Source organism: Neltuma alba, unplaced genomic scaffold, assembly GCF_004799145.2.
Source record: "Neltuma alba isolate B1F8T4 unplaced genomic scaffold, ASM479914v2 tig00011820_pilon, whole genome shotgun sequence".
In the NCBI taxonomy this organism is placed as follows: Eukaryota; Viridiplantae; Streptophyta; class Magnoliopsida; order Fabales; family Fabaceae; genus Neltuma; species Neltuma alba.
Genome location: NW_021636434.1, coordinates 49,031 through 74,047, shown reverse-complemented (window position 1 = coordinate 74,047; position 25,017 = coordinate 49,031). Strand labels below are relative to the sequence as shown.

Here is a 25,017-nt window from a genome sequence, read left to right as displayed (position 1 = left end):
ATTTTACATTCTCTGGAAGTACCCGTCCGCAGTAGGTAAGTCCTCAATATATTTCCCTCGCTAGAAATTTTCCCAAAAAAATGAGGTGATATCAGCTCTGCTTCATTGGGAGCTATGGCTGCGACAATTCCTTTCTCACTGATTAGGTACAATACAAATTCTTCATTGCCGGATTGTTTATGTGATATTGAGTCTGGCTTCGCATACTTGTCAGGAACTCCTCGGCATTGATATCACCAAGACTTTTCGTGCCTTTCGTGAAAGCGGCAAACCACAATTTCTCCAAGTTTATTCTTCCTATCCAATCTCGCAGGTGTTACTTTCATCTCTTCCTTCTCTACTTAGCTTCGTTTGCATATTTTGCGCTAGAAATAAATCGTTAGCTCCGTATAATTAGCGTTTTGCTGTTTTAAGTTTTTACGGATTGCGAAGCTGGCAAAATGAGGGAAATTGCAGAGAGATAGATGAATAATGGATGGAATGAAGCAGATTACAATAGAAGGTTCTGCGAAATTCAGGTTTCAAATAGGTTATTATGGAGAAAAATGACAGTTAAGAGGATCGATAACTTGCATTAGTAGTAGTCAAAGAGTTAAAAAAATCATTTTTCTTTTCTGGAAGAAATCTAATCTCCGAAGTGTAACGGGAACGAAGGGTTTTGACTTTAGTAAAGATTTAAAAATATCGTCGTACTATTAAAAAGATTATGTTTTAATTTTGCATATCATTTGTTCTTTAAGAATGCAAGTGACAATTCTTACCAAGGTGCTAACTACTGCATCATAATTTAATGAGGAAAGCATTCAAAAGTTCTAGCATTATTGAGGTTAAAGATAGGAACACAATAAGGAAATACAGGGAGTGTTCTTGGAGAAAGAAAGCGAAAGAGAACTGATGTTATTGTACCAATCATTTTGTAGTCAGAGTATTCGGTGTATAAATTTACTTTGACTCAGCTCATTGCCTAAGCTATCATGACAAGACGAATAAAATTCCTGTTAGGGAGAAATTATGAAAATAAATCCGAGGAATGTGGTTGTAGCTAAAATACATCAATTATCAAGATGATAGTAGTGTACTTGTAATGGTGCGCAGACATAATAGATTCAGATAGAGTGCAATTTTATGTACCAATCTATTTACCTTGGACTAATCAAGTGAGCCCGCTTATTAAATTTGATATCCGTAGGAAATTTTCAAGTATTGTGTACCTTGGTAGTTTTTTGAGTTTATTACCATTGTTATCTTTAGTGAAAAGCATGATATTTAGTTTTACCTTTTAGTATACAAGACTTCTTCTTCTTCTTCTTTTTTAAACATTGTGGACAACCTGAACCTGTTTCTGGTGCCAAATACTGCATGCTGGATTTCAAAAGAACTATGATTAGGTAAGGTTTCTTTTGGCACTCATTATTAGGTTTTCTAAAGATAACATCACATGTCAAGGGAGTTTTGTGGAAGACAATCATGTGAGAGAAGATGTAAAAGAATATATACTAGTTATATTTATGTGGGAGAACTTAATAGAAAGCACCTAGAAGTTGTATCTTAACTTTGTCCTTTTCAGAATGTTTTTTGTCTCGTCTCTGAATAACTTTAGCAACTGACCTATAGTACAGATTGCCTTTCAGTACTGGTGCCACAAATAATGAAGAGACTGCAGCGAAAGCAGCTGCTCTCGATGCTGATAGTGGAGCCCCAACAATGTACAGCCATTCTGACTCTCAGTCTTTAACACACTGCTTGCTTATCACTCTGGAATATTTTATTTTGGACTTCCCAAGTTTATCATAATTGAGCTGGCAAGTTTTGCAAATATTTAAATGTTGGGGTTTCAACATTTATAGCTCAGTCATTTTCCTTGTCACAGAGAAGTGAATTACTGTGATGAAACATAAAATATAAAGTATCTCCGTGTGATTTCATAGTAGAAATCAGCCAAAATTATCAACATTGTTGAACTTCTCTGTCCCTCGGAAAGAATGTTTTAGACTGAGTTTTGGAAAATGTATTGAAAGGATTTTGAATATCTTTCACAGGATTTCACTCGGAAATGAATTGTAGCTGGGTATGGCCATTCAGGCTCTGGTAAATATGATACGAGTCTTTATTAACCAAAAAAAAAAAACGATATGATTCTTCGAAATGCCTTTTGGGATAAAGGATGACCAATGTCTTCCTTGATCTTAACGTAATTTGTACATAATGGTATTTTCATTAAATCAATGATAATATTTTAGACATCAGGACAGCCATGTATCCTGTATGAAAGAACAAGTATAGTAACATAATTGCTTAATTGTCTGATTGTTTTATTTTTGTTCTTTCTTTTCCTGGTGTTCAATCTGGTAACCCTTTTATCTATCAGATTTGACAAGATCATACATAAGGAAATCCCTTCAAGCATTGTGTATGAAGATGAAAAGGTCCTAGCATTTCGGGACATTAATCCCCAGGCACCAGTTCATGTTTTGGTCATTCCAAAATTTAGAGATGGACTGACGCAGCTTGGGAAGGTAATAAGTCACCCTTTGCATATTGTTTTTTTGTACGTGGAAGAAAATTTTGTATGATATGTTTGTGCTGTGCTTTTTTTCTCTTTTGTGTTTTTTTTTTTTTGGGGGGGGGGGGTTAACCTTCCAAGTAGTGACCGCTATAGGCAGTGTATCTTGTAAAATGAGGTTTAGCTGCTGTTTTCTCAAATTTCTGCTGTAGGAAGATTTGTAGGCAATGATTGGAGAAAGGAAGTAACAGGAAACAAAAGAGAAACTACGTGTTTCCTTCCTGTCCAAGAGGATAAGTAGTAAGAGTAAAGAAAAGAAAGGTAATTGCTTTTGTTTGATTCAAGGGGCAGAAAGTTGGCTTCATATACCGTGGTTTGTAGGATATGTGACTCTCTTCCTGTTTGATTGATATGTTTTTCCAATTCTTGTTTGTTGTTTTCTATAGATTTCAATTTTTTCTTCATAAGCATGGAATTGGTGAGATTTTCAATCGTTATTTAGTATGCATTTCAAATGATTACCATCATAGCAGCGACGGACTGTGTGATTAATATAAAATCCGCTTTCTAAACTTCACTGATTGTTCATAAATTCAGGGATCCATAAACTCGAAAGATGTGCGTGTTACTGTGTGTGTGCATGTGTGTGTGGCGATTTTAATTGGATATGTAGCATCTTTGCAGGCTGATCCTAGACATGAGGAGATACTAGGTCAGCTTCTGTATGCTGCAAAAATAGTGGCTGAGAAGGAAGGTATTGTTGATGGATTTCGTGTGGTCATCAACAACGGTCCCAGTGCCTGTAAGCTCATTTCTGTGTGGGTTTAGTTTCAGTTGCTTAATGAGCCATTTTTGCTGCCAATCCCATTCATCCTCCTTCTCTCTCTTTTATTATGAGCAGGTCAATCTGTGTATCATCTGCACTTGCATGTATTAGGTGGGAGACAGATGAAATGGCCACCAGGTTGAAGATTGAAAAGCAATGGCTGTTAGAATTTGAAACTTAAATCTCCTTTTCTATTATTGTTATCATCGTCCCATGTCACAATAACAGCCCGGCCTAACAGCTCCTCCTCTGATAACCTCACATGGATAATGATTGCTTCTGCATGAGAGCTGTCTTTATTACAGACATAATGTAAACCATCTAGCTACATGGGGCCATTGATCTTAGTTCTGTGGTTAATTCGACAAGGGCTTATTTAAGCAGGATGATGAATTTCTTTTGCTATGATTATCTTATTGCAAATATTAGGAAGATGTTAGATTACAAAGCTCCTGCCCGTTAAAAGAAGTAATGAATGCATGTGACATGAGAGTATAAAATTATCCGCATGTTGAAACGAACACCCATATAAAATGATTGGCTCATCAAGCTAATTACGACTATTTTGCTCCAACTTCTGGGATGTGGAGACTTGTTAGCCGATTTGGTCTTTTTTTTTTTTTTTCAAGTGTCTCAGCGATCTCACGTCACATTTAGTTATAGAAAATGATGCGTTTCGTTTAAGAATCCTCGCGCGATACATTGAAATGCAAAAATCTCCGTTGACGCAAAAATATTGAAGATTTCTGTTTAAGGTTAGATTAATAGGAATTTGGAAGTGAATTGGATCCGAAAGCTTCTACGGCAGGTAGCAAGACTTCGAGTATTTAAAGACTTTAAATTTAAATTATGTACCTACTAATATAAACAAAAAATATCAAGAATGTAACAATAAAATAGAAGTGAGGTCATGGTGACAAATCTAACCTAGACATTTCATGAGTGAGCCATGGCAACAAATCCATCTTGACAGAACTAGAGGTAAATAAAGAAACGGGAACCTTTCAAAGAATTAAAAGAATAGTCAAATTGCTGTATATTCTATCCTGTACAAATAAAGGTACAACCAAGTTATCAAATCGTGTCTTATGAAAATTTATATTTGTATGGTGGCATCTACCACAAAACGTGCCAGGAATCTTGGAATATGGTGAACTCGTCCCTTGACTAGTGAGATAGCCCTCCAAGAGTGAAAATAAAACATACACTCACCAAAGAGCCGCTATAGAGTACTAACTGCAGTCCGGTTTGTACACACACAAGAGCAGTCAGAATCCTTTCTGACCAGCCTTTTCTCACGGTTAATCATCAGTTTGATCAAGGGTAGCTTCCTTGAAACCTGTCTCCAGATTTCATTAACTGTTCCATCTGATTCCGCATATTGAAAGTATCGCTTCACCTGCAACGAGATATAACATGTCAATATCTTGTCATCTTTTTTTTGGGGGGGGGGGGGGAAGAGGGGAGAAACATAACTCAATTTGAAGCAAACAAGATTGGCTCCTGTATTAGCCATGCAAGTGAGGAAACAAAGACTAAAAAATTGAAACAAAAATGCATAATCATGAAAAATGAGATTTTCACTATCGTAAACGGCTCACCCAAGTTTTAATTAAAACTCAATTAATCTATTTGTAATTCAGATTGAATGCTGATTAAATGGTCACAAATTCCAACACACTTGGATCTAAAACAGACTAGACAATTGCCATGCACTTAGAATAAGGGAAAAAAATGCAATCAGAGTATATAGTTCAAACCACGTGTTCCATGATTAATAACAGGGGCCAATGAGCAAGAGAAACTGGTTCTCATTCCTTATCACAATTCAGTTTGGTCGAAAACGTAACTCATCATGTCGTAATGCACATTAAACACATGTACAATGCAAAAAAATTTTCATCCCACCATTACTAACCTCTTTTAGTTCTTTCTGATATTCAAGGATCCTATCTGGAGATACCGCTCTCAACGCTGACACCAAGTATCCAGGCTTTATAGCAGCAGTAGATTCTACGAATATTGCAATTTTTCTGTAGTCTATAGTGTCTTCAAATGGCAATTCAATACTATCACTAACAATCACTGGAACGCACAAGCTAACAATAGCATCAAAGAGTCGGCAAGCTGATGGAGTATCTCCAGCAGGATGTAAACAGAACTTCGATGTATGCATTCCTTGTGAAGCTGCGCGTCTACTCTCCCTGGACTGTGCTCCATGCTTTATTATTACATCCTTTTCTTTTTCAAGAATTTGAAAGAGTGTATCACGAATTTTGCCTCCCTGTCAAAGAGATTGGAATATAAGGAAATCAGTTCCAGGAAGAAATTGTCCCAAGAGAGTTCCTGCACCAAGGCACTATACTTCCTTGCTTTTTATTTTTTGTATTTTACTTGCAATTTAGGCAAATGAAAAAAAAAAAAAAAAAAAAAGGCAAATGAAGGTGCGGAATGATGGTCCATGGTTTGCACGACAGTAGGAAAAAGAAAACTCAGTTTCAGAATCCCTGGAGAAAATGATAGTGTTTCTGAAAATAAAGACCAAAGGAGAGGAGAACTTTTCTATGACCAAAACCAGTGTAAGGAAGTTGAAGCTCAATTAAAGCTCGTAAGTTATTATAGTAGCCTCTTGACATAGATAATTTTCAATCAACAAGCTTAATATATCAACAGACTCTTTCGACTCTCTCAATGGCCCCACCCTATAATATGATGATTGCTGATTGCTTTGGCAAAATTGACTATGAAGAGAAAAGAAACTCTGAAAGGGAAAAGGCCTCATCATAGAAAATTATGGAGAAACTGCATGAATGCAAGCTTCTAGTGGTGAAGAGTGCTTACAGCAGTTATCTTCAATGAAAAGAATCCAAATCAAGGTGCTTTTTTAAATAAAAAAATTAAAAATGAATAAGGTTTAACATTGCAGGTGGCACTAGCTCTGCCAACATTTATGGAAGGCTAGACCAAAGTTCTTATGCTCATCCGAGAAAGAGACGGCAGGAGTTAAGTAATGATCACAATCCAAACCTCATAGCAAAATATTGAATGATTGGCAATCATATATGGATCCATGTCTAGTGCAACGAATTTTGTTCCTTTCTTATATATTCAAAACATTTTTTTTCTTTTTTTGTGTCCATGCAAAGCACATGTAATGGAAACATTTCAACATCCACGATGTTGAAAGCATCAATCAATTTCCTTTCAAAATCTGAATCTCATCTACGCTTTCCCATTAGCTTACTCGCTCGCACATCTTCTGAAGAATAACCACCCACCAATCCAATCTAATATCAACAGAGGATCATTCATTTCTGACATGTACTATATCAATCGGACACAAACTAAACCTCATCCAAAAAGCAAAAATCCATAATAAAAGTAAGCTCAAAATAGCATGAATTATAACTACCAAATTTATGAGCATCACATGTAGATGTAAAACTAAACATTATTTATTACCTCCTTGCGATATCTGTTGCCCATGAAGAACAACAACGTCTTGCGATTGTCGAGACCAACATCACCGTCATAAACTCTGATTCGGTGAGAGTATGGTATTACGACGTCCTTAATAATGGATCCCTGGTCCGGTCGCAGACGCCCAAAATCCGACACAAGCAACACACTGTTCTTTACCCTATCGACCACCCGGTACAGCGCATTCGGATCTGAAGCAACAAACACATGGTCTCTCCCATCATTCCTTTTCCAATACTCCTGCTCCTCCAGCCACTCCACCAGCACCTCCTGATTCTGCTCGTCACTATAAACAGGCTTCTCAGAGTCCGTCGTACCGGGGGGGCGAATCGGGTTCACAATCAAACTCAGAGAAGAAAAGAACGGCACAAAGAAAAGGTCTGCCTCCTCGGGATCCAATACCCTAACAACAGGCGAAGCAGCACGCGCGGACTGGGGCCGCATGAGATCAGAGTAAAGGTACCACTCCGACATGTGCTGATGTCCTGGGTACTTGAGAGTGGTCACATCATCGACATGTCTACCACCACGCGCCAAGGAATGTTGCTCGATGACTCCATAGGTGAACCTGGTGGGAAGATCATAGACGTAGACTTTGACAGGCAAATTCCCAGAGCGATGATTGCTCTCCCTGAGCACGACGGAAGCAGTTTTAGCTGAATTAGACGAGAAGGCGGTGTCATCGATTTTGGCGGAGGAATTGGCAACGTTGGTGGGGTTGAAGAAGGTGCTGAAAAAGGCAAAAGTGACCAAAGCGACGAAGAACGTAACGAGGGTTCGCTTCAGAGCCGATTTTCGCGCCATTGCGAAACCCGCGATCGCGCGAAGAAAGAAGAACAATGAAGAAAGGAGGGTTGGGTGGCCTGCTGGTATAGTCGTATGGTCGATCCACCACAGGGCGCAATTGGATAATGTCAGGGAGCGAAGAGAAACACCTCTCCCCTTCGGTGTATGTGTCTGTAGCTCATGGAAATGGAATAGCAGAAGCCATTGGAGGCGTAGATTGGCAGAACTAGGCGAGTACTGGATTAATGATGATTATGAAAATCTAACTTCGCATATTATATGGTTAAGAAAAAATAATTTTGTTGATATAACTAGACTATCCATCCAATTAATTAATCAATTAACTTGGCTGGTCAAAAAAATCAATTAATTTAATTCATTCATCTAATCATTCTGAAATGTAAAAACATCAACTATCAACTACTCCTCCGGTCCTTATTATAAGATCCAATTTGACTTTTTATTTGGTCCTAATTATAAGACCCAATCCATTTTGTCTCTTATATTTATGCATTTTTTTCCAAGATAATCATTCTAATAATGATAGTTTTAGCCAATATACTTAATTAGCAAGGATATTTTAGGAATGACAACACTTATTTATTATAAATAACCAACTTAACTTACTTCCTTAATCTCCTCAAATAAGTCAATTGGGTCTTATAATTAGGACCGGAGGAGTATTTAATAATAACGATAAGCATAACATATGTATTAATCTATCCTAATTGATAATTAATGACTTATTTTTAAGAGCTAATCTGTTTTCAATCATATAATATGGGTTAGGATTACTTGTAGTTATTAGTTAAAATTCAGATAAAATGTGGAAGGCTTAAACAGCTCCTGTTTTTTCACCGTTTCTCGGTGACTTTTTTACAGGTAACTAAAGATGTGATGTAGACTGTTAATTTTACTATAATGGTAATCATTTTGCCTTTTCTTCAAAGAAAAAATGTGGTGGGATGTCATTTTGTGTAGTGTGTAGAAAAGAGATAAAAGTCATTTACAGTTTTTTTTTTTGTTCCTCTCTCCTAACTTCACTTCATTATTCCAAATAATATTAATTTTAAGAAAAAATAGGGATAAATTCCTTACTAAAAATTTAATTAACAAATGAAACCTAAAATGATTGATTGCACAAGGGAATATTAGTTGCACACAAAGGATGATAAGTTACACAAAAAGAAGATAGTTTGCACAGAACCTTTTTTGGATATAAAGAATTAATTTGCACATAGGAAAGATGACTTACACATAAGAGAATTTTATTTGCATAAAGGGAAATTGAGTTACACATTGCACAAAGGAAAATTATTGCACACAAAGGAAGATACATTGCACACAAAGGAAGTTAAGTTGCACAAAATTTTTAAATCTCATTTGCCAATTAAATTTTCAATAGGGGATTTATCCCTAATTTTCCCTTAATTTTAAAGGAATGACCTATAACAAGAAAATTTTGGTTAAAAAAAAAAGTTACTCCTCCAATCCTTAATATAAGACCTATTTAAATAATTTGATTAAATTAAGAAAGTTAGATAAGTTAGTTAATTATAAGAAATTTGATATATTTTTCTAAAATACTATAAGCATTTTTCTTAATATCCCTCTCTCTTTATTTGATTATGGTTGAGAAATATTCATAAGAAAATTAAGAAAAAAAATCGATAAATATAAAAAGTAAATCTTTATTTAAGATTAAAATCAATTCAATAATTAGATTTTATATTAAAGATTAGAAGAGAATAACAAGAAATTTATATTATTGTATCTATAATTAGAATAAGCTAAAGCCCCCTTTTCTTGTGCCAGCAAGCTAAACACCCCCTGGGGGGAAAAAGCTTTTTCTTGGTAGGCATAGGTATCCTACAGAAGGGCACATTTTTTAGGATTGAACTTTAATTTACCGTGTTATAGGGGGTTAGCCCTTTCACGTAGCATAATCCTATCAGTTGACAGTTACCTAAAGCACCTTGGTTCAAGGATTATGGCTTTGCTTGGGATCTCGGTGAAAAAACATTTATGAATATATTTATAAAAATTTGAAACAAAATTTTTTCATTATAACTTATCTTATATTTGTAAATTATAATTAAAAAATTATTTATAAGTTATTTCAATCGGTCTAATAACTTCATAATGACCCAGTAGAGCTTTGATTTTGAATTTTTCATTGGCTCAAGAAACTCATTAGTACTCGTTTGGATTAAAAAATAAATAAAAGGGAATATAACAGAATGTAATGACAAACTAATGTATGAGAGATGATAGTTACATAGTATTGATCTGGTATGTTATCAATAAATTATGAATTAAATTTATATTTTATCTAAAGAGTAAAAAATATAATGCGAACTTATTTTTTAAACTTTATCAAGATAAAAAAATGGGAAGTACAAATATATCCATGCATTGATTCATGTGATTTTAAATTCATATTACATACTCAAAGTTACATAACAAGAATCACTTGGCATATTGTTGGATTATTTTATTGTGACCATCAAACACATGAATCGATAGAATACACGAAGATTATAGATTACCCTAACCAAACATAACAAGGAAAAAAATAAATTTATGTTTGAAATTGATTGGTTGAAATGAGATCCATCCATAATGCATTAGATGGCAAGTTTGTGTTTGACTTTTATTACTCTAACACACGCCAATGCCCAATATAGTCATGTTTATCATCACGATTGAAAACACGTTTTACGTAAGTCGAGATAAAATTCTTATAACATGTTTATCTCGTATTTTATAAATCATGATTGAAAAGCTATTTATAAACTATTCTAAACAGACCCATAATTGATAAGCCTTAAAAATTTGCGGTCATGTTGGTAATTTTGAACTATCCTATTGTTTCGCGTTGTTTACTTTTTTGTTTGCTTGATTATATAATTGTGGTGTTGGGGCAAACAAATTAGGATATGTAGAACTAATGCATCTGTATTAGAAAGTCTATGAAGTCCAAATGTTATCCATGTATTCATATATGGTTTCTTTTTATCTGCCTGTCTTTGAATGCACACACTCACACACACATACATACACACGTATATTTCTGGGAAAATGAGGGTTATACATTATTTTCTTGAATTAGAACCCGCAACTTCTTATATACAAGAAGCAAATGCGTCACTAAACTGTATGAGCTATAAAATCATCGTTTGAGAGTTATATATTATTAATGAAAAATTAAATGAATATTAAAGATGGATAATTGTCACAATTTCTTCTGCTACCACGTTCCACACACACATACGACTATGATTTTTAATATAAGATTTAGTTAATTAATTTGGAGAGATTAAGAAAGCTAATTATTTGTAGTAAATAGATGTTATCTTTTTCAAAACACCCTTATTAATTATGTGTGTTTGAATTATCTATTATAATAACTCCTTAACATATGCAATCAGTATAAGGATTACTTAGAGAATAAATGAATAAATACTGAAAACAAAATAAAATGAAATCTTATATTTAAAACCAAATTATACACCTGCATTTATTTTTTTTATTTTTTTATTATTATAATTATATTATTATATAGTATATCCTATCTAAAAAATATAAAAAATACTATATAATTTATTGGTACTTTTAATCAAATATTTCAAGAAAAAAAACAAAAATTTTATTATTATTTTTAAATATTATATAAGAAAAAAATAAAAAGTAAAAAAAAAATTTTAAAAAATAAATAAATAAGTGTTGACAGGTTGACGGGTTAACCCACCAACCTACCTTGACAGGTTAGGGTTGGCTTTTCTTCAAACGAACCTTTTCAGCCTAACCCGCCACGGGTTAACCTGTAACCCGCGGTTGGCTTGTATTACCAACCCTACAAGATCGTGGATGCAACCCCAAAAAAAAGGAAAAGACCGCTTTCAATTGAGTGCCCCGTGGTATAGGTGTAATAGATATCAAACATTAAGTGGGCCCCAGGGGACACGTGGAAAGACAACATTCGCTGCTAGATTTCCAAACGATAAAAACAAGCCAGACAGCAATATCATATTGCGTCCTTTTGGGACAATTTTTCAGCCCCTCACCCACCCCTGACCTTACAGGCTGACACCACTTCTTTTTTTTTTTAATTATTTACTAAAATTATTTATTGTTTTCGCTTTTAATTGAAAAATAATATTGCCATTGACCTGACCAAATGCCAGTCTTCCCCTTACTCTTCTCATATAGACTACCCACCTGTGACAGACACAGCATACCTTCACATTTCTTCTGCCTCTTACAGTCCGAGAAGCATTTGAAGTTGGAACCAACAACATCAACCCCGTGAGTTACTTCATGCACATCTCTTCAGCTTTCAGGTTATTTGATCTCATTTTGCCCTGGTATCTTTCAGTTTTCTTCATAACCTTCTGCTCTGTTTCTGTATATTTTCCTAATTAGTCAGCATCATTTCAAATAATATTAATTTTAAAGGAATGACCTATAACAAGAAAATTTTGGTTAAAAAAAAGCTGTAACAAGAAATTTATATTATCTGTATCTATAATTAGAGTAAACTAAAGCCCCCTTTTCTTGTGCCGGTGAGCTAAACACCCCCCAAAAAAAAACATTTTTCTTGCTAAGATGGGCACATTTTTTGGAATTAAACTTTAATTCACCGGGTTGTACAGGTTAGCCCCTTTCACTTAACATAATCCTATTAGATAACAGTTACCTAAAGCACCTTACATTTGATATATTTTGCACAAAGATATGGATAACATACCATATATCGAATTGAACAGCATAGGCAAGCCCAAAGGAGCTTTGGTTCAAGGATGATGGCTTTGTTCGTGATCTCGATGAAAAGCATTTATGAATATATTTTATGTAAGTTGAAACAAAATTTTTTTCACATACTTATCTCATATTTTCTAAATTATAATTAAAAAACTATTTATAAGCTATTCTAAACGGTCTAATAACTTTATAATGACCCAATGGAGCTTTGATTTTGAAATTTTCATTGGCTCAAGGAACTCATGAGTACTCGTTCGGATTAAAAAAAAAAAGGGAATATAACAGAATGTAATAACAACTAATGTAATGAGATGATAGTTACATAGTATTGATCTGGTATGTTATCAATAAATTATGAAATTAAATTTATATTTTATATAAAGAGTAAAAATAAATAGGAAATGATTTTTTTTTAACTTTATCGAGACAAAAAATGAAGAGTGCAAATATATCCATGCATTGATTCATGTGAGTTTAAATTCGTATTACATACTTAAAAGTCACATAACAAGAATCGCTTGGTATATTGTTGGATTATTTTATTGTGTCCATCAAGCACACGAATCAATAGAATACATATCCTAGCCAAACATAACAACGAAAAAGTGAATTTATGTTTGAAACGAGTGGTTGAAATGAGATCCATCCATAATGCATTAGATGGTAAGTTCGTATGTGATTTTTCATTACTCTTACGCACGTCAATGCCCAATATAATTTATAACTAAAATTTGTGTATTGTCAAGCAAGAAGAAGGAGAAGAGAGGGATTTAATAAAGAAAAGGAGAGGGGAGGAGAGTAGAAGGATTTTAATATTACCTTGTTTGCATTTATAAAAAAGGAGGGGAGGGGAGGAGTTTTAATATTACCTTGTTTGATTCATGAGAAGAGAGGAGAGAAAAATATTTTGACATGGATAACTTCGTCCTTATTTTATTTAAAATATAGGCATAATAGTCATCATATGACAAAATATGGGTATAATAGTTACAACATGACAAAATATTATCTTTCCCTCCAAATCTTCTCAATTTTAGAGGGGAGGTTGAGGAGGGGAGGGGAGGAGAAATTTTCCCTCCCCTCCTAAAATTGTGTGTGTTGTCAAACAAGAAGAAATGATTAAATCCTTCCCCTCCCTCCCCTCCCTTCCAAATCTCTCATACCAAATATACTCTTTTTAGGGTCTGTTTGGCTCAACGAGAAGAAAGGGAAGAGAGGGATTTTAATAGAGGAAAGGGGAGGGGAGGAGAGTGGAAGGATTTTAATATTACCTTATTTGAATTTATAAAAAAAGAGGGGAGGGGAAGAGTTTTAATATTACCTTGTTTGATTTATGGGGAGAGGGGAGGGAAAAATATTTTAACATAGACAATTTCACCCTTGTTTTATTTAAGATGCAAGCATAATGGTCATCACATGACAAAATATAAGTATAATAGTCATAACATGGCAAAATATTACCATTTTCCTTCAAATCCTCCCAATTTTGAAGGGAAGGTTAAGGAGGAGAGGGCAGACCCTCCTAAAATTTGTGTGTTACCAAATAAAAAAAAAAAGATTAAAATCCTTCCGTCTTCCTCCCCTCACCTCCAAATCTTGGTCGTGTGGTAATTTTGAACTATGCTATAGTTTCATGTTGTGTTTTGTTTTTTGTTTGCTGGATTATATAATTGTGGTGTTGGGGTAAAATAAATTAGGATATGCAGCAATAATGCATCTGTATTAGAAAGTCTGTGAAGTCTAAATGTCATCAATATGTATTCATTCATGTTTTCTTTTTATCTGGCTATCTTTGAATGCGCACACTCACTTTCAGGCCAAAAAAAGAAATACACACACTCACGCATGCGTATATATTTATTTCTGGGAAAATGAGAGCTATACAATATTTTCTTGAATTAGAGGGGTGGACATTAATAATATGAGATGATAAGTAAAATCGAACTTGCAACTTCTTATTTACAAGAAGCATATGTGTCACTAAACTATATGAGCTATAAAATCATTATTTGAGATTATATATTATTAATGAAAAATTAAATGAATATTAAAGATGATGGATAAATATCACAATTTTCTCCACTATGAGGTTCCACCAACACACATACTACATTCAGTTCTTAATATAATATTTAGTTAATTAATTTGAAGAAATTAAAAAAATTAGTTATTTGTAATAAATAGATTTTATTTTTATTATGACACTTTTATTAATTATGTATATTTGAATTACCTATTAATAATAATTCCTTAACATATACAACTACTATAGGTATTACTTGAAAGAAAAATAAATAAATATTAAAAATAAAATAGATCAAAATCTTATATTTAAAATCAAATTAAATATCAAATTAATTTTTATATTAAAAATAATATTTGTTTAAGGCGCAAGGGGCAACGGTAGATCCAAACCAAAAAAAAAAAAACAGGAGTATTCCATGATAAAATTGCAATCAGTCTCCACTCAAGAGAATTAAATATAAAAAAAATCTCTTAAAATCATCAAATTATTTTGAAGTCCTAAATGACGTTATTGTAAGCGATTCCATTTGTTAAATTATCAAATTGTCTTTTTTTTTTTAATTTTACATTAACAACTAAAAGAATAGCTATTAACAATTTAAGGTGTAACGATTAATAACTATCATGACAACTATTGATAGAAAATGTATTGTCACTAATTGTCACGATAGTTGTTAATCGTTACACCTTAAGTTGTTAATGACTGCTTTTTCAGTTGTCAATACAAAATTTAAAAAAATAATAAAAATAATTTAATAATTAAACAGATAAAATATTTTGTAATATGTTTTTTTAGAACTTCAAAATAATTTGATAATTTTAAATGACTTTTTTATATTTAATTCTCTTGGTTGGGGCTTTATTGTAATTTTCTTGTTTCATGGTGCGAGATAATGGATGTCAGAAATTAAGTGGGCCCAGTGGACACGTGGAAACTAGATTTCCAAACATCAAGAACCAGCGGGACAGCAGCGGGATGTTGCTTCCTTTTCGGATAATTTTTTAGCCCCACTCACCGCTAACCCTTCCACCTTTGTGTTTTATTTTTATTAATTAAAATTATTTATTGTTTTCACTTTTAATTAAGAAAAAAATTTAAAAAAAATAAAAAATAGAAAAATTATAGGGGAAATCACAAATAAAGACCCTCGAATTAGCAAAATCACTATATGGTCACCTGAATATGCTAAATTACTATGAGGGACCCGGTCTCAAATTGTAATTATGAAATCATGGCCAAATTACCAAAATACCCCTCTTTAATTTTTTTTTTTAAAAAAGAAAGCCACTGCCTCACCGGAATCCGGCCACCGGCGGCCGCTTCCGGCCACTGTCGGCGGTAGGACGCCGGAGCTCTGGCGCCGGCGACCACTTCCGGCGGTCTTCCTTTGTTTTTTTTTTGAAACTATTTTTTTTTTTAAATTGAGGGGAAGTGAGGTTGGGGGGATTTGATCCCCCAACCTAATGCTTCCCAAAATAAGAAATGACCATTGAGCCAACAAATTTTTGTTAACATTATGATGCAAAAAAAAAAAAAGTTAATTCATTTACTCTTGTTCCAGGTGATAACAACAATACATTTGGAAATAACAAGTTCTGATCGTAAAATAACACGTCTGGAATAAAAATTTAACAATATGTTTTTTTTATAACAATAAATTTTGTTGCAGGCAATAACAACAATACATTTAAAAATAACAAGTTCTGATTATAAAATAACAAGTTTGGAATTAAAATTTAACAACACGTTTTTTTTTATAACAACACACTTTATTTCAAGTGATAACAACAATACATTTAAAAATAACAAGTTCTAATTATAAGATAATAAGTTTGGGATTAAAATTTAACAACATGTTTTTTTATAACAACACACTTTGTTTTAAGTGATAACAACAATACATTTGGAAATAACAAGTTCTGATTATAAAATAACAAGTCTGGAATTAAAATTCAACAGCACCTTTTTTTTATAACAATTAATTATTTTATACTTTTGGAAAATAATTATTTATAACTTATAAAAAGTACTTGTAATCTATTTAATTTGCTAAAAAAATAATTTTTATCTCCAATTATAATCAGAACTTGAAGTATAATTTTTTATAGATTAAAAATACTTTTTTATTGTTCAAATTTATAAATAAAATTTAGGGAAAATGGCAACACACTTTTTTAATTTTTTTTAAAAAAATTTTTAATCTATATATCTATACAACTTATTATAAATCAAACTACTTCTTATAAATTATAAATAGTACAATTTATTGTGGATTAAAAATACTTTTTGACTGCTTAAATTTATAAATGAAATTTATCTCTAATTTATAATTAAAAATACTATTTTATCCTTTAAATATAAAAACTATTTTTAATATTTAAAGAATGAAATAATATAAAATTTATACTATGATTAATAAATCAAAAATGCCTTATTATAAATACTTTATAATTTATAAGAAGTAGTTTGATTTATAATGAGTTGTATAGATATACAGATTAAAAAGTATTTTTTTAGAGAAATAAATATATTAAAAATATTTTTTATGTTATAAATAATTTATTTTTTAAAAGTATAAAATAATTAATTGTTATAAAAAAACGTGTTGTTAAATTTTAATCCTAGACTTATTATCTTATAATCAGAACTTGTTATTTTTAAATGTATTGTTGTTATCACTTGAAACAAAGTGTATTGTTATAAAAAAACGTGTTATTAAATTTTAATCCCAAACTTGTTATTTTATAATCAGAACTTGTTATTTTAAATGTATTGTTGTTATTACCTGCAATAAAATTTATTGTTATAAAAAACATATTGTTAAATTTTTATTCTAGACGTGTTATTTTACAATCAGAACTTGTTATTTCCAAATGTATTGTTATTATCACCTGGAACAAGAGTAAATGAGTTAACTTATATTTTTTTTTGCATCATAATGTTAACAAAAATTTGTTGGCTCAATGGTCATTCCTTATTTTGGGAAGCATTAGGTTAGGGGATCAAATCCCCCAACCTCACTTCCCCTCAATTTAAAAAAAAAAACAGTTTAAAAAAAAAAAAAAGGAAGACCGCCGGAAGCGGCCGCCGGTGCCAGAGCTCCGGTGGCCGGTCGTCGACAGTGGCCGGAAGTGGCCGGAGCTCCGGCGCTGGTGGCCGGATTCCGGTGAGGCAGTGGCTTTTTTTTAAAAAAAAAAAAATTAAAGAGGGGTATTTTGGTAATTTAGCCATGATTTCATAATTACAATTTGAGACCGGGTCCCTCATAGTAATTTAACATATTTAGGTGACCATAGAATGATTTTGCTAATTCGAGAGTCTTTATTTGTGATTTCCCCAAAATTATAAATAGGGGTTCATTATAAAATTAGTATAGATTTTGACAATAATTGATAAACAAATAATAACAATTTTGTGAACGGGTCTTGTATGTAATTTTTTTAATTTTTAAAATTTCTTTCTGCGATTTTTCCTTTAATTAAAAAATAATATTGCCATTGACTTGACCAAACACTGGTCTTCTGTCTTCTTTTTTTTTTTTTGACCGGAGTCTTCTGTCTTCTTTTAACTCTTCTCATTTGGACTATGACAGAGAGCAGACCTTCACATTTCTTCTGCCTCTTACAGTCTGAGAAACAGTAGTAGTTGGGAACAACATCGACCCCATGAGTTAATTCTAGCAAATCTCTTGAGCTTTCAGGTTACTTGATCTCATTTGCTCTGGTATCTGTCAATTTTCTTCATAACTTTTTACTCTGTTCGTGTATATTTTCCTAATTAGTCAGCATCACTTTTTCCTTTTTCCAAAAGATTCATTACTTTAGATCTGCTTGTTCATCACTTTCAGAGGCATATTTGCTGGAGAAACAAAAGTCCAGATTTCAGTTCAAGTCTCGAGGTAAAGAAAAGTTCTTAAATATGGAAAATTCTTAGTTTATTACAGGACGAAGAAAACCGGCATAGTGTATATTTAAATAGCAGCAGGAAAAAAAATGCTCAAGAAGCTGTGCAGTGTATATGCTTTTGAATGCATGATATTTTGCTCTCTTCAGTACAGTGATTTTGGCAAAAGCACTTTTTCATCATATTTATTGCCAACAAGGTCAAAGAGCACTACTACTCACTGTTGCTAAGTTATTTCATTTGTTTCTCTGTTCACATACTTCACGGTCTAATTAAATCACTATCAGAGTATTTGAGGTACAAATAACAAAACTACAAGAGGAGAATGATTTGTTATGTCTATAAAAGTACTTAATCAAATTTGTGTTTGCTTTACAAGGAGAAATGGCTACATCTGATGCACATTCAACAAGTTCAGAACCACATCAGCGGCTTCAAAGGGTTGTTTCAGCTCAGTTTAGGACGCCTTCCCTTGATCTATTATCAGATACAGGTAATATCTCTATCCTATATATGATGATTCACATGCAAGTTTCTTCATGGATCAAGCTCTATTTTCCTTTTTCCAGAACTACAAGTTAAAACTATGTAAGCGTCCTTGACAATAAACTCGGCCGTATCAATATATTAGTTGGTGTAATATCAAAGTTTGGATCTGCAAAGACACAAGTTCAGAATTTGTAAAGGGTCCTATGTTCTAATTTCAGATGATATTTGGCTCATACATCTCTGACTTTTCAGGTTACTGACTTCAGGTGTTTCGATTTAAACTTTTTTCATGTTAAACCTCTACGTAGCAACCAATACCTGTCATTTGAAAGAATCTTTCGTCTGTCATGAGTTATACCAGCAAGAATGATGAAAACAACACTTTCTAATTACAGATTAGCTGCTTCATGTGACTCAACACTGAACTTCCTACTCTCAAGCACAAGAAATCCAAGGATTCTAAACAAATCTGAATCCACTAAATTTTTTTTTTTTTTTAATCTGTTACTTGTTTCAGAAGAAGCCAGAGAAAAATACTTCAAAATTTGTGTACCTCTTCGTAAAGCAGCATTGAAAGGTGATTGGAAAGCAGTATGGCACATCATAGAACAAGATTTGACCCTTCTGACTGCGGCCATAACCAAGGGTTGGTTAACGGTTCTTCATGTCGCAGCAGGAGCAAACCATGTCCACTTGGTTGAAGAGTTGGTGAAATTAATGGAGCGGAATGACTTGGAATTACAAGACCAAAAAGGGAACACAGCCTTCTGCTTTGCTGCTGCATCTGGGAACATCAAGATTGCTGAAATAATGCTACAAAAAAATGTATTCTTGCCAAATATCAGGGGTGGACAAGGAGTGACTCCTGTCGTCATGGCTGTTTTACAAGGGAAATGTGAAATGGCATCGTATCTATATCCTAAAAGTTATGAAATATTTGACGACTGGGATTGGAAACTACTGTTCTTCATTTGTCTCAACTCTGGAATCTATGGTAAGTATAAGGTCCCCAAGCTGTCAATCAGTATAGGGTGAGAGGCAAAATAGTTTATTTGAGCTTTAAAGTTGATAAACATATCATTGTTATTTGCTCCTGATCAGAAGATCTTGGGGGATAAGATCTTGGGGGAAAATAGAGATGATAGAAATAGTCTTTGCTCATGCCTGCGTTAATTGGTCTGCCAAGCTAGCTTTCACAGTAAACTTAGAGGGATTTAAGGCTTTGGATCATTCAAGTCATGTTTACCACAAGCATTGGAGGGCCCATACTCATGTCCCTTAATTTAGTTGGTAAAATTCAACATACTACTTCCGGTTCTTAATAGAAGAGCTAGTTAATTAATTTGAGTAGATTAAAAAAAAATGTTTAGTTATTTATAATAAATAAGTATTGTCTTTCCTAGAATATCCTTACTAATTATGTGTATTAGCTAAAACTACCATTTGATAGAATTTTTAACATGTGCAACTACTATAAGAACTACTTTAAAAAAAAAAGATAGATATAAGAAACAAAGTGGATTTAGGTCTTATATTTAGAATTGAGTTAAACTAGCTCTTATATTAAGGACCGGAGGTAGTATAGGGTGGACTTTACAGAATGAAAGGTTCAACCAATATATAACCATCGAGCAATGGATGAATGATCAAAACACAAATAATTGACTGTTTCATTTATGATTTTCACCTTTCTTAAAATTGCATGGTGAGAGCACTCAAAATTAGTCATGTGTGTGATTCCGCTTGATGTAGTGTGTGAACTACAAGTACCTCACTTAGTTACACATCTCTAAAGCAATGTACGAATTGTCAACAAAGAAGTTGAAGCATATACAAGTAGACACCAACAATTATGTATTAGAATTTGCAATTCAAGCATTATTGGAACGTCTTGCAGATTTAGCCTTGGTACTGCTACAAAAGAGGCCAGAGCTAGCTTTAGCTCAGGATGGAGAAGATGGCACAGCTTTGCATATGCTAGCTCGAAAGCCTTCAAGTTCTGGTTGCCAGAGTCCCGCACATCAAAAACAGATCATGAAGTCCAGTAAGTGACTACAATCAACACTATCAGGAAAACTAAGTAATTAGATTATTTTGTCCATTTATGTTATTTATTGGGCAGAAGAAGAAATACTTAATATTCCTGATTACTTGAAAGAAGGAAAGCAGGATGGTGAAAGAAGCTACCATCAGTTCTTGCTTTAAAGATTCTCAAGAAGAAAACGGTTCTGTGCTTGGTTATTCTTATTTTCATTATGGCAGGCATAGGCTGAATCTAATTTTAAAAGCGAAAGTACTCCAATCATCCTATACATAACTATTGACCCAAGGAAGATGCTACCTCCGACCCTTAATATAAAAAGTAGTTGACTAATTTGAATAAATTAAGAAAATTAGTTAAGTTAGTTATTTGTAATAAATAGGTGTTGTCTTCTTTATAATACCCTTACTAATCATATGTATTGACTAGAATTTTCATTTAATGGAATCTTTAAGATGTGCAACTATTATATGGACTACTTTAAGAAAAAAAGGATACACATGATAGACAAAATAGATTGAGGTCTTATATTTGGGATCAAGTTAAAAGTCAAACTAACCCTTATATTAAGAACGGGTAATACAAAGCAAAGATGCTTGACTCATAAATAAATGTATTCATCCAAGGGTAAGACTAGGAATAGACTGTCAAGGACAAATTCAACTGAAAAATCAAAACACCAAGTTGCGATGTGGCTGTTTTTCTGTAAGGTCATCTATAGCTATATTGCAATATCTAACTTTTCGTTCATTTGAATGCACTTTAGGATTAAGTGTCGATGCATTTACACCACACATTTATGCTAGCTGGGAAGGACTAAACTCTAGACTGCTTGGTTAAAAACACAGCAATATTACAAATGCTATAAATATGTTATACTGTGTGGAATTGATTTTTTAAGACCTTTTTTTTCCTTCCCCCCCTTGTCTTACTTCTTCATTACATAACTAAATTGTTTCAGGTGTAAAGCAGAACCTCGCAATTGAGCTTGTTAGGAATATTTGGAATGAAGTTCTTCTTCTAGATGAGTCGAGCATGATGAGACTCATAAGAGAACCTTCACAAATTATATTCAATGCCGCTGAAGTTGGAAATTTTGAGTTTCTAGTAGAGCTTTTTAGCAGCTACCCTGATTTGATTTCGGAAAAGGATAGCAGAAACCGAAGTATAATTCACATCGCTGTTTTGTATCGTCATGCTAGTGTCTTCAACCTCATACATGAAACAGGTCCAAACATGGACTCTATAGTTTCTTCTGTGGATGTTACTGATAAATGCAATTTATTGCATTTTGCTGCAAAACTAGCACCGCAAAACCGACTTGACTTGTTCTCAGGAGCAGCTTTTCAGATGATGGTTGAGCTATTATGGTTTGAGGTATCTTCCCCTTATGGTTTGTGTATGTATGATTTCATGAAGCTGAGAGGCTGTTAGTTCCATAACAAATTCATGTTCTAATGTGGCAGGAAGTGAAGAAGATATTGCGGCCATCATTCATGGAGATGAAAAACTCTGAAGGCCTAACTCCTAGAGAATTATTCACCAAAGAGCACAAAAAACTGCTAAAAGAAGCAGAGTCTTGGATGAAGGGAACTGCAAAGTCTTGCATGGTTGTTTCAACACTAATTGCTACGGGAGTATTTTCTGCTGCATTCACCATTCCTGGTGCTAACAACAATGACACAGGAGATCCTAACTATTTGAAGAAGCTACCATTTCAGATATTTGCTGTGTCAGATGCATCTGCATTTATTTCATCCTCAACCTCCATCCTAATCTTCTTGTCTATCCTTATCTCACGTTATGCAGAACAAGATTTTCTCAAGTCACTGCCATCGAAGTTAATATCTGGGCTAATAGCACTGTTCATCTCCATCATCTGCATGATGGTAGCTTTTAGCAGTGCCTTCTTTGTAACATATTATCATGGTCCAAAGTGGGTCCCCTGGCTCATTTCAGCACTTGCATTTGTACCAATACCTTTGTTTTTGTTCCTGCAATTCCCTCTTTGCTTAGATATACTCTATACCAAATACTTCTTCAGGTCTCTTTTCCGACCAAATAATCATATACTGTACTAGACTCTGTAATTCTGTATATGAATAGAGTACGTTTAGTTGGGTCAAAATGTATTGTATTTTATTACAATAATAGGATGTGCTTATGGCCAAGTTGAAGGAAGATGCAATTCTATGTTAGCACACATATTTCATTGATCCTTTCCCCAATCTTGAACTTGACTCGATTGAATTATTCTGCTGTACTATAAGGTATAGTTTTTATTAAATTTAGACTGACTAATAATATGAAAAAACTCACAAAACATGTTAAAGTAATACTCCTTCGGTCCTTAATATAAGACCTAATTATAGAGTTAATTTTGTTCCTAAATATAAGATTCATTTCTCATATTTATTAATTTTTTCTAAATTGTCTTTGTGGATACTTCTTCAACTTAACGAAGTAGAAGAGTGAAGATGGATATTAAAAAAGATGGCTATAGTGTTTTAAGAAGAAAAACATGTCATATTTATTATAATTAACTAACTTACCTAACTTCCTTAATCTAATCAAATTAGTTAAATAAGTCTTATACTACCTCCGGTCCTAATTATAAGACCCAGTTGACTTATTTGAGGAGATTAAGGAAGTAAGTTAAGTTAGTTATTTGTAATAAATAAGTATTGTCATTCCTAAAATATCCTTACTAATTAAGTGTATTGGCTAGAATTATCATTATTAGAAGGACTATCTTGGAAAAAATACATAAATATGAGAGACAAAATGGATTGGGGTCTTATAATTAGGACCAAACAAAAAGTCAAACAGGATTTTATATTAAGGACCGGAGGTAATATTAAGGATCAAGGGAGTATAAAAATAATTTATTCCTCAGCGTTAAATATAGCCCCTACAAAGCATGGTGTGACTGCAGCATCATACTTCATGATCGGTGTAATTTTTTTTGACACTTTTATTATTAGTTTTTCCCTCTGGAAAAATAACACAAAAACACTTGCTCAAAGCCAACCGTTTGTTATTATAGATGATTAATATCCTTGAGCTACTCATATATAAAATATTAAGCGTAGATCGCTTTATATTGTATATGCATATTTCATGCGCATATCATGAAATTATACCTGATCAAAAATTATAGTTTTAAATATGCGTATGAGTGGCTCGCTCATAATTTAATTGCGATTATTGTGTGCGTGTGTGTGTAGTTGTGGCCTGAATTAATTATGATCTAAATATGGATATAAAACTGTGACTAACCCTTGATTTGGGGAAGATTATTTTAGACGCACGTGGTTGGCTGAACCATGTGGTTTGATCAAAGGTTAACTAAATTGCCGCTGAGCTGACCATGGTTTTTCCTAACACTGATGATTAATTAACAAATAATTTAGTCACGATTTTATCAATAAGTGGTGTGGTCAGTAAGTATTTTGAGATATACGATTCATTTAGTTTGCAAAAGCAAATTGTTACATATCTATGCGTATGCTGGTTAGTGGTTAGTGGTTAGTGGCTATTTAATTAGCTTAATTTGTAACAAAAATAATTGGGGGGACCTATATATAATTACTATTCCGTTAGATCTTCAAATATTAAATCCACCATATGTCTTCCCGATCAAACAGTTTCACAGTTTCATTAAAAATAATTTATTAAAAGTTAAGCAGTACTTAACATGCAAAACAATCCCAAATTCTAAAAACCTACTGCCTCCAGTCGTCAAACTCACGAGTTTAAACAAACTTATGAGAATGAGATAAACTCGGATTGTAAACTCGAATCGTAAACTCGTAAAAGTTTACTTTTATTAATAAATTGGTATTAAAAGTATATAATCAAATAATTAATATATAAAAAATGAGAATAATTTCATTTAAATATATTTTAAATTTAAATAATTAAAATTATATCCATCAATGATCATAATTTATTACATTCAACAAAGAAATTTCTATAAAATTCATATATAAAGTCACTAAACAGAATCAAATCCAAAAATTTAGCATGAGTTTAAGAGCGAGTTGACATGATTTTGCAAGCTTAAAATGTAAAAACAGTAAACTCGGTAAATAAACTCGTAAGTTTTACTGAGTTTACAGTTATCACGAGTTTAAGAGTAAATTGACACGATTTTGTTGGCTAAAAATGTAAAAACGTTAAACTTAGAGAGTCAACTC

General features: G+C 32.9%; 4 protein-coding genes across 4 annotated transcripts; 3 read left to right on the top strand and 1 right to left on the bottom strand.

Moving 5' to 3' along the window:
• Positions 1-59: 59 nt before the first annotated feature.
• On the top strand, positions 60-3,734 carry LOC114718216 (14 kDa zinc-binding protein). Its single transcript, XM_028903472.1, has 6 exons — positions 60-146; positions 215-313; positions 1,620-1,706; positions 2,369-2,516; positions 3,188-3,305; positions 3,405-3,734. The coding sequence occupies exons 1-6, from the start codon at positions 115-117 to the stop codon at positions 3,470-3,472; spliced, it is 552 nt and encodes a 183-aa protein (XP_028759305.1). The 5' UTR covers positions 60-114; the 3' UTR covers positions 3,473-3,734.
• Positions 3,735-4,311: 577 nt separating this feature from the next.
• Positions 4,312-7,796, bottom strand: LOC114718213 (probable arabinosyltransferase ARAD1). Its single transcript, XM_028903470.1, has 3 exons — positions 6,792-7,796; positions 5,248-5,613; positions 4,312-4,728 (listed from the first exon to the last, which is right to left on the bottom strand). The coding sequence occupies exons 1-3, from the start codon at positions 7,611-7,613 to the stop codon at positions 4,552-4,554; spliced, it is 1,365 nt and encodes a 454-aa protein (XP_028759303.1). The 5' UTR covers positions 7,614-7,796; the 3' UTR covers positions 4,312-4,551.
• Positions 7,797-18,165: 10,369 nt separating this feature from the next.
• Positions 18,166-21,192, top strand: LOC114718192 (ankyrin repeat-containing protein ITN1-like). The gene is made up of 4 exons (XM_028903444.1): positions 18,166-18,283; positions 18,668-18,781; positions 19,295-19,771; positions 20,675-21,192. The coding sequence occupies exons 2-4, from the start codon at positions 18,673-18,675 to the stop codon at positions 20,827-20,829; spliced, it is 741 nt and encodes a 246-aa protein (XP_028759277.1). The 5' UTR covers positions 18,166-18,283; positions 18,668-18,672; the 3' UTR covers positions 20,830-21,192.
• Positions 21,193-21,782: 590 nt separating this feature from the next.
• LOC114718190 (ankyrin repeat-containing protein ITN1-like) lies at positions 21,783-23,016 on the top strand. Its single transcript, XM_028903443.1, has 2 exons — positions 21,783-22,195; positions 22,285-23,016. Exons 1-2 carry the CDS (start codon positions 21,854-21,856, stop codon positions 22,897-22,899), a joined length of 957 nt encoding a protein of 318 aa, XP_028759276.1. The 5' UTR covers positions 21,783-21,853; the 3' UTR covers positions 22,900-23,016.
• Positions 23,017-25,017: the final 2,001 nt, after the last annotated feature.

Bases quoted from the DNA above. Each gene is read 5' to 3' on its own strand.
- LOC114718213 (XM_028903470.1), bottom strand. From the start codon at position 7,613: ATGGCGCGAAAATCGGCTCTGAAGCGAACCCTCGTTACGTTCTTCGTC. The intron at 5,614-6,791 runs GTAATAAATAAT...TCTCTTTGACAG, and splicing joins GCAACAGATATCGCAAGGAG to GGAGGCAAAATTCGTGATAC. The intron at 4,729-5,247 runs GTTAGTAATGGT...ATCTCGTTGCAG, and splicing joins ATCAGAAAGAACTAAAAGAG to GTGAAGCGATACTTTCAATA.
- LOC114718216 (XM_028903472.1), top strand. From the start codon at position 115: ATGGCTGCGACAATTCCTTTCTCACTGATTAG. The intron at 147-214 runs GTACAATACAAA...CATACTTGTCAG, and splicing joins ATTCCTTTCTCACTGATTAG to GAACTCCTCGGCATTGATAT. The intron at 1,707-2,368 runs GTACAGCCATTC...TTTATCTATCAG, and splicing joins GATAGTGGAGCCCCAACAAT to ATTTGACAAGATCATACATA.
- LOC114718192 (XM_028903444.1), top strand. From the start codon at position 18,673: ATGGCTACATCTGATGCACATTCAACAAGTTCAGAACCACATCAGCGG. The intron at 18,782-19,294 runs GTAATATCTCTA...TACTTGTTTCAG, and splicing joins TGATCTATTATCAGATACAG to AAGAAGCCAGAGAAAAATAC. The intron at 19,772-20,674 runs GTAAGTATAAGG...AACGTCTTGCAG, and splicing joins TCTCAACTCTGGAATCTATG to ATTTAGCCTTGGTACTGCTA.
- LOC114718190 (XM_028903443.1), top strand. From the start codon at position 21,854: ATGATGAGACTCATAAGAGAACCTTCACAAATTATATTCAATGCCGCT. The intron at 22,196-22,284 runs GTATCTTCCCCT...CTAATGTGGCAG, and splicing joins TTGAGCTATTATGGTTTGAG to GAAGTGAAGAAGATATTGCG.